Source organism: Vanellus vanellus (assembly GCF_965231255.1).
Source record: "Vanellus vanellus genome assembly, chromosome: 5".
Taxonomy (NCBI): Eukaryota; Metazoa; Chordata; class Aves; order Charadriiformes; family Charadriidae; genus Vanellus; species Vanellus vanellus.
Genome location: NC_138910.1, coordinates 82,377,283 through 82,389,416, shown reverse-complemented (window position 1 = coordinate 82,389,416; position 12,134 = coordinate 82,377,283). Strand labels below are relative to the sequence as shown.

General features: G+C 45.1%; 1 protein-coding gene across 1 annotated transcript in view; it reads right to left on the bottom strand.

Annotated features, from left to right (window-relative positions):
- LOC309672917 (serine/threonine-protein kinase TNNI3K) overlaps nt 1–12,134 on the bottom strand; it is a gene marked incomplete at both ends in the record, with an annotated part of 92,388 nt that overhangs the window by 14,686 nt on the left and 65,568 nt on the right. Inside the window, one exon of the mRNA XM_082484539.1 lies at nt 10,248–10,357. Within this exon, the coding sequence (XP_082340665.1) occupies nt 10,248–10,357 (110 nt within the window). The remainder of the gene's footprint in view (nt 1–10,247; nt 10,358–12,134) is intronic.

Genomic DNA, 12,134 nt, shown 5'->3' with positions numbered 1-12,134 from the left:
TTCTCTGCCCAGTGGCCCTCCTGAAAGCATTCCAGGGCCCTCAGAAGTAACTCAAAGCCTCTCTTACCGAGAACGGTAGCAAAACACCTTTAATAAAGCTCAGTTTAATAAGTTTTTGCCCACAGCTTGTGTGAATTTCAAGCCGTCCACTGGCCTATTGAGCTACCAATTGCCTTATAATTCCACCATGCAGCTCGAAAACATGAGCAAGACGAAGCGATGTTGGAGTGATACTGATGAGTAACGAAGCACATTAGAATTCTAAAAAGATGTTTTCTTTCTGTTGGGGCTAAATGAGCTGTGGAAAAGCTAACAAGATACAGTGACTATATCCATTACATAGTGCTTGCCTAAGTCAACAATTTAATATGACATCTTACTAATAAATTTAAACAGAATGCGAGTTACGTGCTGATGATTATTAGCAGCTACTTTATAGTTACATGGAAAACAAGCCAAACACGTCCCGCCCCCCCCCTAACATTAGCACATAAAGTATCACAGTATCACAGTATGCTAGGGATTGGAAGGGACCTCAAAAGATCATCTAGTCCAATCCCCCTGTCGGAGCAGGAACACCTAGATGAGGTTGCACAGGAAGGCGTCCAGGCGAGTTCTGAATGTCTCCAGAGAAGGAGACTCCACAACCTCCCTGGGCAGCCTGTTCCAGTGCTCTGTCACCCTCACTGAGAAGAAGTTTCTTCTCAAATTTAAGTGGAACCTCTTGTGTTCCAGCTTGAATCCATTACCCCTTGTCCTATCATTGGTCGCTACTGAGAAGAGCCTGGCTCCATCCTCATGACATTCCCCCTTTATATATTTATAAACGCTAATAAGATCACCCCTCAGTCTCCTCTTCTCCAAACTAAAGAGACCCAGCTCCCTCAGTCTTTCCTCATAAGGGAGATGCTCCACTCCCTTAATCATCTTAGTTGCCCTACGCTGGACTCTCTCCAGCAGCTCTCTGTCCTTCTTGAACTGAGGGGCCCAGAACTGGACACAATATTCCAGATGCGGTCTCACCAGGGCAGAGTAGAGGGGAAGGAGGACCTCTCTCGATCTGTTAACCACCCCCCTTCTAATACAGCCCAGGATGCCATTGGCCTTCTTGGCCACAAGGGCACAGTGCTGGCTCATGGTCATCCTGCTGAGTGCAAAGACAAGAGCATATTCAAGAATCCAGGAAACACTATAACAATAAACAAACTGGTGATAAAATAAACTAGCTACACCCTGCACTGCAAACACATTTTATCTGCAATTCTCACACCGATATATTATGCACATAACCAGTGAGGCACACCGCAGTCCATCGGTTGCCCAAAGTCACACTGTCTTGGTAGAGCACTTAAGCACATACTGTGGTTCCCTAAACAAGTAAGAAAGCTCTCAAGTATCCAGGACACGGCCAGGTTTGGGCACATGAGAACCCGTCTTTCTGAGCCAGGCTAACCACAAAAGGGACTCCAGGGCACAAATCCAGGGCTCCGTTTCCAGTAGGAAATTCAAAGTCAGAGTGTCTGGTTTAGCAATATGAAGCTGTAGTATGAAACAAGGCCTCCTGTAACACCAGAAAATTACACAGGTTCCCAAATCTGCCCCCATTCATCAGAAATGAAACTTCCATGTTGTTCAATGAAGACCTCGAATGCCAGCATAGCACCAGAAAACCACCAACCAACCAAAGTTTCCAAACCCAAAGCCTACCCCTGCAATGTGTTTCCTAAAGCAGCTGCCCCACTTTGTGGAACATTTCCTAAGCAAACTGAATTTCCAGTCTCCAGAGTATACTTCTTGACTTTTCAGACAGTTTAGAGCCATGTGCAAAAACAGCCGTGCAAGCGCCGCAGCGGCATGTACAAAGTTGGCATTGTGGAGCACTCCGGGTCCCTTGCCTGGCCGACACACAGAAGCAGAGAAAGGACCTACCCATCTCCATAGTCCTCTGTGCGAGAAATGTTTCATGGAGATGGCATTCATCTGGCTGCTTTCCCTTTTCCATCACCAAGGAACACTGTCAAAGCCCAGAAGTTTTGACCAAACCCGTCATTCTTATGCTCTACAGATGCCAGAAGACCACCACTGTCAGTAGGACAGCCCCGACTCCCCTGAGCCAGCACAGGCGCCCACGCTCCCATACCTGTATCTTCATGTGCGAATACATGGATCTGCATATAGTCCATCCAGCTGGGAGATACAGCTGGGATGTAGCGTCAGAAAAGTGCTGGTTATCAACCCTACTTTGGAAGATTTGGCCCTCAATATCAAGGCAGAGATATAAGGACGAAGGTTAGTTAGGGGAGGGTCACTGTAACCCTCTGCCACGGATGGTCTCAAGCACCATTAGCTTCTTGAGGTGGCTGCAGGGTTTTCTCTCCTCGAATCCCACTTTACACTTGTCACCTACATTTCCCTCTGCTGCTGAAGCGCAGGAACACTTGTTCCTGTGTGCTGTCCCTCACTTCTGTGCAGCTGCCAAAAGCCACCCGTGAACATACCCTCTTTCATCTCATAGCATAAAACCCTGCCTGCAGCCATCCACTGCCGGAAGCCAAACCGCCTCCGGCTGAGATCTCACGCGAGCTCTTGGGCTCAGAAGGGTTAGGCATAGTCCGTGCTTGGCCAAGGACCGCTGGGAAGAAAACCAGCATGACAGCCCTTCTTGGAGCCCAATGGTTGTTTTCTTAGCTTCTTTAAAGTCTTCCTATTGCCTGGGTTAATCACGGGTTTGCATTTATTATTGCGGCTCATGCAGCCTTTGACCCCTGAGGCTTGCTTATTCTCTCTCTCCAGACAGCAGGACCAGTTCTGAGTTTTCAAAAGCACAGTATTTCATCTTTTATCTTCTACACTGTCGTCATGTGTTTCCAGTGAGCTCTGTCTTCTGCAGATGTGGCTCCCCTGTCTTTGGCTAAACCAGCTCTACTAAGCCATGTGTCAGTAATCGAAACTGTCATCTTTGCAAGACAGTGAAGAAATTTTCTGGTGGAGCCATTCTTCAAAACAGCAGGGAAATTCTGGTCTGCTGTTACGGCACCTACAACGCTAACAACCCTGCCGGGAGGCAGACAGGCGCTAGTGACAAACTCGGCTCAGCATAAGTGTGAAGCTTGGCAAAGTCTACGTGGCCTCAGTCACGTGTGAACCAAGTTGTTCTCGTGTGCAGTTACTCAGAATGCATCATCATCTGGAGCAAGTCTGAGGGGTCACCATTGGGTGATTAATGGTAGGGACTAACGGGGTCTCTGTGCTGCCGCAGAACGTGCCTGCAGAGCTGCCACGGCTAGGTCTCCAACGGGCCGCTCCGCCAACTCCTGCCCAGTGTTGCACCATGGGGTGTGTGCACCGTACCGCCTGTGCAATCGTACCGCACACGACCTTATCCTTATTATCCTCTCTTGATTTCCAACCACTGTAGAGTAGAAAAGAACTACAATAGTATCTTCAAATGTCTATTTTCCTTTCCCTGGAAACTTGACCAAGGTAGAGCAAGTGAACACACCTCAGAAAACTCCAGATGCATCCCAGAGAGAACATGAGCCAAGAAATGACCTCACTACAGGATCCTGTAACCGCTGCTTGGCTCAGGAAAATGAAAAAACAGCCATGTCTATGGTCGGGTCTGACAAAGAAATGTGCCGCTTCCTACAGGAAAAGAGGCCTCATGCAATGCTGAAGGCAAACAGAACGTCCGTACGCCTACGGACATCACTTAGGAGCATTCGGAGGGACACCAATCACAAGAGGAGTGGCTCATTCTCACACCTCGAGTGCAGGTTGATGGAGTTGTGCTCTCAAGAGCTTTACCAAAACGTGCCTGTGAATGATGAAGGCCCTGAAAGAGGATTTCTATGTTACTAACCCAAGCAGTCTGCGCCCGGGGGGAGATTTACAGATACAGCACTGCGTGACCGTTCAGAGGCTGATAAAGGTGGATTTTCTTTTAGAAGAGACCAGAGAGGACTTCAAGGTAAAAATCAGAATGAAATTCGAAACCCACAAGGAAGAATAGAGTTTGATTTTCCATCGTTGTGCATTTAATGAGGACATATCTGAGTGAGTCAGTGGACATAAGCAAAATTCAGGGGCACATTACACCTCCTGTACCCTGGTACACGAGGCTATAAAAAAAACTAAAGTAGTGATGAACAGGTCAAAACAGGAGATTGTCATGGTTTCCTAACCATGCAGTCAGGCTAGAAGTAAAACCTATAGAGGACAATATTGGACTAATGAGGTAGGGACAGGAAAGTAGTTGGTTTGACTGAACAGCAGAGGGACAGTACAAACCTCAAGGTTTTCCTACTCTATCCTTCAGAAAGCTGATGGACATTTTTAATCAGCAACAAAGCTATCTTTAAAAAACCCCTCACACTCACTCAGATTACTCACACACGCACAGTACTCCCGGGTAACAGTATGCCATTAAGGTCAGCGGCATTTGAATAACTTTAACACTAGAGGGGTTATCTTTAAAATAATGCAATACTATCACAGCATCCTGCACTACTCTCTGCAGAAGGGACCACGAAGGGATCCTCTACCTTCTTAAGAACAGAAGCAAGAAATGTGCCCTGGTTTTATAACTGGGATTATGGAGCAGATTAGAAACTTCTGCTAGAGAGATGTATTTTTTTTTCTTTAAGTGCTTTTAAAAGGAACCCAGATAATACACCGAACCACATTACTTTGAATTTCAAGGCAGTTTCAAAATCAAGGGTTTATGTTAGTGAAAACAATTTCTGCTAGAGAAAAGAATCTGGTTTGCATCAGCACCTCGGAGGCAAGACTTTCTTCCATTCCACATCTCTCCTCCTGTGCTCCTCCTTGGTTCTTCTCTCTGGCTCCCCAGACAGGGTCTGCCTTCTTTGAGCAACCCCCCCACCCAAAAGGTTCCCTTCTCAAGAAAATTGTACCAATGTTAAACCATTCTGAAAAGTTTGTACCTTCCTAGCACACAAAAAGAAGAGAGTCAGACAGACTGTTCTTGCAGCCTTTTCACTGCATTGCACATCTTTTCTGGGTGCCACATAGAGCTGACTGTCATCTGTCACCCTCCAGCACCCCCAGATTCCCCGTTCTGGGTTCACAGAGCGGCACAACAGCACCCAGCCCACTGCCGTGACTTCCTTGGCACCACCACCACCAGCTCTTTCCCCTTGGCACTCGGGTGGGGAGGAGGGGGAGGAGGGGGAGAAGGAGGAGAAAGAGGAGGAGGAGGAGGAGCAGAGGACATCCCTCCCTGCTGGAGCTGCTTCGGTGGAGCGAGCGGGGAAGCGTGCCCAGCGCTGCCTCCTGCCCCAGTCACCAGTGACCGCTCCTCTGCCATGAGAGCTCTCTTCCGAAAGCACTGACACGGCAGTATCTTGTCAAAAACATCCTTAACATTTACAAGGAGTTTTTTAAAAAAAGAAAGTAAACGCTCCATCCAGCTGCAGACTAGAGATCTTTTACAAATCTGGTGCTTACGAGTCCAAGTCCTTTCAATCAGGTTATGCTCCCAAATCTTTTTTTCATGGTGAGACACAGCCCTTTCTGAAAAAGTTGCCTTTGATGTCATTCCCTTTCTTTCCAAAGACAGTACCAGGTTGGTCCAATCCATCACCCCAGACTGTGAGCTGGTGCAAGTAGGAAAAAGTTAGGGAAAATCCCCCCCAACTCAGCCCCCCCAAACCCCCACATACAGATGCCAAAAGAGCTATATGGAAGATACGGCAGTACCTGCTCTGTCTGCCATTCAGTCCATCTCACGGATCAAACTTTGTTATTTGACTTAAATAACTACATAAAGCAAAAGTTTAGCCAAAGCTTTCTCATCAGCTTGAATCTTCATAGTTTCCCCTAGGCAGTACCTTTGTCTGGGACTGTTGGAGGACCCCTAACACCCGCACAGTCGCAGCGAGAGCCACCGAGAGCCAGCAGAGTCACGGTGCATCCTTACGCAGTCCTCTGCGCACTGGGCAGCAATGGGATCGAAATGCTGCATTCCTGCACCCGCCTCACCCCCACTCCTGGCTCCCAGTGATGCTGATATCTCTGGATTGCAGGAAAGGCTTTAAAACTAAATCAGTTAATTTATTGGGCATTATAAAATGTGGCCATAACATGAGAGTGTTCTAAGGTGATAACATCTTATCCTTCCTGGACTAAGGTGTTAGCTAAATGGTTGATGTTATGCTGCAACTGGAAAGGCTTTTCTGCACAACTAGATAAGCATCCCAAACAGCTATTTAATTGGTGTAATAAAAATACTACTCCTTGTACTAAATTCCATTTTATTGTTTAGCAGACTTTGGGAATGACACATTTAGCAGAATATGTGACATCCTTGCAAAGGAGATGATACTTCAAAAGTGTTTAACAATTGAAGCATGGCAGTCTCCATCAAAACCAGAAGACAGCTTAAAACTTCACAGGCAAAAGCATTTCATTGCCACCCACCACCAGTATCTCTGGTGCCACAGAATCAAAGGAATGTGGTATGCAAAAGACATTACCAGTTTGCAGATCACAATGCGATGATCAACGTGGACTGCCAGAAAAAGGCAAAAATGTTTCTTTGCTACTAGGAAACAGTCTTACCTGCAAACAGAGGAACCGTGATAGGTTCCAGGATTATTCTACAGGAAAAAGGACCATAACGGTGGAGAAAAACAAGAACAAAAATCAGTAGCAGAACAACAGAAGTGTACTTAATGGCGAAGAGTTTCCCTTATCGGCTGGAGTCAAGAGAAGATGAATGTCAAAGCCCGGTAGCTTTTATGTACGTAAGCTAGCAAAGGGGATGGCTGCTACCACTGGCTCCTATGAGACAGGATCACAGGAAAAGCAATCGCAAACCATCGGCATCCCACCCAAAATGATTACTTGTGAAACCAGAAGACACAGGAGTTCAGAAACAATAAACGGGAAAGGGAAATAGTCTCCATTCAGGATCTTCCTGGAAATCAAAACTGGGTGAGAGAAGATGAAGCCAAATGGAAAAGTAAAATGAAAATAAGGGGATATGACTTGTTCCTTATAAAATGTAATTTGCATCCAAGATCAGAATCCAGCCAGGTGGACTGTCCTGTAGTGAACAGCTGGAATAGAAAGTCAGTCACTGGCACAAGGAATTGCTGAATGAAATCCTGAGAAAACCGCCAGTGGCTTTGAAAATACAACTGATGAAAGCAGAAAGAAAAATAAAGCAGGTATTTCACATAAGCACCAATAAGCCCACCAACACTCATGAAGCAAAAAAGATTTACTCCAAAAGTGTTGCTCTACAGGTTGTGACAAGCAGCCAGCACCTGGCGGCAAAACCACAGGAACTGCCATTACTACTGTAAATGTTGTTAGACGCTAGAAAATTGTCGGGAGTCTGCAGTGTCTTGGTGGTGGCTGGTTATCGTCCTTCCCACAATATTTCTGGCATAAGATGACTGAAGAGTCCAAAGGCAGAAGTTCTAAAGAACAACGCCACCTTACCTCTGTCCTCATCCCCCGAGGCTCTAACAAGTGTCTCTCCTGTTTTCAATCCTGAATTGCAGAATTTATTTCCCACAGAGGGAAACGAAAATGATGCGATAAATTACATGTGCAGAGACAGTTAGAAAAAGAAAGAATGCCAATTCTTCTCCGGGTCTCACTAATGAGACAGGAGTGGTAAAGAACTCGGAAGAAAAAATCCCAGCATTGAATTGGGTAGAGAGCGAGGGCTAGTTTTTGAAAATACACCACAATACTTCAGAAAAGGCCAAATCCAGAGCAAAAAGGTAGCTATAGTAGGAACATCAAGGATATGGGAAGCACAGGAAAACATTCGTGAAGAGGCCCGCCTGTTCTAAATCCTTAATTCAGCTGCTGGGGCCCAGGGTTCTGCAAAGAATGGTACAATTTCAACACAAATGAACGCTGCTCCCTGTTAGAGTTGCCAAGTATATACTCAAATATTCCGGTTAACTGGCGGTTAACTAGAAGTAAAAATAAGAAACTGATATTGCAGACAACTGCACAGGTCTGATAACACTGGAGAGGATGGAACAAAACTAGAGAAAAGAGGAAATACAATGCCACTTAATGAAAATTATTTCGATGTTGAAAACATTGTTTTTCAGACACACAAATAGTCTCAGATACCAAAACAGAAAATATGCTACAAATTCTGGACACTGTGAAGAGCAAGACGTACCAACACTATAAACACGTGCCAAGTTACACCTAGTGCAGCCAATATCCTCAGTCCGACAGAAAGTGGCAATAGATCACTGGGCAGTGAGACCAGTCTTCAAATTAACAGTGTGGCGCATGCAGAAGACACGCAGGTTTGCAAGACGTTAAAAACAATCAACCTTATCAAGACAACAATGAACTCAAAGAAGCTGAAATGCCATTGGAAGAACACAAAGAGGCTTTGTTACCAGAATTAGGAGATGGTAATTTTGAGGCAGAAAATGAGGTGCCTTTAATTCCTTGCAGAATAAATGAAGCTGAAAACGCCACTACAAAAGCTATACCATCTGCCGAATATGCTAATGCATCATCTTTGGAGGTGAAAAAAAGTGAGGAAGAACCCATCATGCCACTGGTCTTTTTCTTTCCTCAAACCTACAAACTGCCCTGTCTTTCCTGAAACTTATTAGCATCATTGTGGTGGGAAATTTCAACAAGTCCAAAAACATAAACCAGTTTTTGATAAAAGTATCAGAAAAAATTAAAGGTAATTCAGCTTAAGTAATTTTACTCAATTAGCTCATAGTGGTTTTGGTAATGGGAAGAATCAGACAGGAACCACATCTGGTTGCGTCAGAGCCAAACAGAACAACACAGAATATAAGCGAGAGGAAGATAAACCTGGAAAGTTCACTGACTGGAGTAGCCAGTGGTGTTTATGACCTGGAACGTACTGCATGAATTTAATTTAGTGTAAAAATTTATATTTACGGTTCTCGAACCCATGTCTGCTCTCTGTAATGTACAAGTTGCAGCGCTTCAAACGTTTCTGTGCTCGACTTATTACTGTTCACTTAACGGAAAGTGGAAAATCTTTTTTTATACCTGCATCTATGAAATTCTGTCTTAAATTCACATTGCTTGCTAAGTTTTCTGGTCTTCTTTCCCTCACAAAGCACAGGTACCTGCTGAAACCCCGACAGCTCCTGGAGGTAGGGAGGGTCGGTTGGCTCTCCCCGGGACGGGCGCCCCTCCGCCCGCAGCCCGCGCCGAGAGCCCTGGGTGGCCATCCCATAACCAGCCCCTGCGTGCTCTCCAAATGGCGCTACAGCTGCCACTCCGATACTAGATTTTAACCCAGAAGGAGTTCTGAGCAGATCCAAAGTATTCTTCACCCTTTGTTTCCTTAACTTGCAAACCTGTGGGTCTGAAAATTTATCTCGGAAAGACGACCTCGTGAGGACAGCCTCTGGGACCAGGCAGTGTGTCCGCACTGGTCTTACCTACTCTGCATTTGAGAGGAGAAAAATATATTGCTTTGAAAGCAAGAAACACAGTGATAAGTAAATATATATATTAAGTGGTTTTTCATGGAATGCAAACATACAAGATCAGTATGCAGAGTTTATCTTAGAGCAGCTTAAGAAAAAAAATACAAAACGGTGAGAGTTTTTGGGTATTATGAACTGAAAGCAGCTGCCATGAAGAAGAAAGAGGCCCCAGACTGATCCTTATTTCTCTCAGAAACCGGATTTCTCATAACTTCTGGCCGTGCGTCCTACCCCCAGCTGTTCCTGAAGAGGGACTGCAGCAATGTGCCAGAAACGCCAGAGGACTTCTCATTGCCTTCAGGTCATTCTGTGTTCTACACACCTCCTGTGCTTGCATCCTGGCAGTGCCGCAGGGAGCAGCCTCAGGACACGGTGTAAAAGTTGTCAGAAGTTTACACACTTCCAGGCTCCTCTGTGTGATTGTACAGATTTTACTTTTCATGTGGAAAAAAAAATCAAGAATTCGTAGAAAACACCTACAAAAGTCCGAGCAGTAAGCATTTTTCTACTCATTCAATAACAACTCAAGTCATAATTGAAGTTACAGAATTACTTATAGTTTCATTGAATGGCGAAACGTTAATTTACTTTCCTCCTCAATTCACCAGCTCTTCCTGATGTACAGCATTATCCGTCTCAGGGCTTTCGGCAATGGCACTTCCCTGGCAGACGGGGCTCTTGGGGAAGCCGTGAGCCGTCAGACAGACGCTCGGCCCAAGCAGAAGCGCCCGATTTTGGGCTGCGCGCGGCGGGGGCACTCACCTCGGGACAGGCGTTCCAGCCCCTCATCAGCAGGGCGGAGATGGGCTTGGGGATGGAGTACCCGATGGGCGGGCGGACGTGGTGGTACGCCATGTCGGCCGCCGCCGCCGCTGCAAGTGAACAGCCCGACAGAAACCTGTCAGCAGCCAGCAATCACACGTCTGCACAGGAAAACACAACCGATTTCCCCCCAAAACACACCCCGGCAGGTACAGAAACGCAGGACCATTAAGCTGTAGCTTAAAAGAGGCTTTCCAACCCACGGTATTTGTAAAGAGAGCTAAGGCTGTCCATAATTTAGCTTAAACCCTAAAAAAAAAAGCAAAAAAAGCGCACACCTTTGGGGGAAGAAAGAGTTAAATGAGTTAACCTTCAACTCAATTTAAAAAAAAAAAAAAATTGTCCTCACTGTTAAAGCAGGGTGACAGGTATACTCCAGTTGCAGATAAGTTGGTAACAGACTTAAAATAACCCACGGCTAGTTCTGTTACAGTCTAAGACAAAATTAATGCTAAGTGTTTCTTTAGTAAAAATCTAGTGAGCGCCTTTTTATAAGTGCAAGCCACTACTGACTGAGACAAAATTGCCAAAACATTTTCCTAATTGGGTTTACACGGTCAGTGAATGCAAAGACATGGTTAATCCCTCTCATTCCTTTTCAGCAAAATTTTCTCAAGTCAGAAAAAATGTATTTTTAGCTCATATCAAAAGCTAAGTAAAATCCTTTGTTCGCCTGACACTTTGAAATGAGGTGATCAGAGTCTATGGGATATGAGGGAACTGTAAGGTTGCAACCATGAGGTTGCAGCAAGAATGGTCGAATTTTTTTTAACCATATCCCATTCTCATCACAGTATTCATCATAAGAATAGATTAATTTCAGCCATTGTCTGTCCTCATTGCAGCTTTTTTCTGCATAATGATGTTTCAGAACGTTAATATCAGATAAATCCTGTGATAGTGTAACTATATGTAGACAGGAGGGGCAAACACAGTTTGCCTAATTGTGATCCCACTCCGACAAGGTTTTGAAGCCGTGCCTCAGGTCCTGCCGGAGTCACCTTTTGCCCAGCAGACACCAGGAGAAGAGGGCAAACGCAGATCGGATTAAGATAGCAATGAGAAGTGCTCCATTTTCTTCTGCCAAAGGTAATGTAAGTGACGTATTACCTGTTGGTAAAAGAATCTCATCTTACCAAATTAGTAGGATTTATTCCATCAGTTTAATGGGGTCAGGATTAGAAAAAGAAGGGGAAAAGCACACTGTGTGCCTCTATACACTTCTATAATACTTTTTAAAGTTTGTTTGTGTCACTACAGTTTGGGGTCCCCTTTCACCGTCAGCAGGCATTTTCATCAGCTAAAATAATACATCTGTTTAGAAGTATTTTAGAATGGCTGAAGTAAATGACAAGAATCCATTCTTCTCAAAAATGAGCAAAATGAAAAAAAGTTTGAGCGGTCCCAAAACTCTGAACTTAGTGATGGTTTCCAGCTCTGCTATGTGATATCCCTGAACCTCCGAGTGTTTTCTGGTTTGACTGGTTGGTCAGATCCTGCCTTTCCTCTGGGTCGGAGCGACTGTACGCCAGGAGAGGAATCAATGCCAACCTACCTACAAAAGCGTTATTTCAATTTGTTCTCGCTTATGGATCAGGGGAACAACTGCAGTAACTGCAGAATGGTGATCAACACCTGTATTGGATACCCGTATGTTTATAATCACAAAATGCCTTTTTCTTGCACAATTGTCATCTTTGTGTTATTTTTATGCCTGCTCGTCAACACAACGGCTTCCTGAACCCGCTGCAGTGCGACCTGGGCCTTAATAACGTCATGATCTGATAACGACACAATTAATTATCAGCTGGCTGCCTAATTGCTATA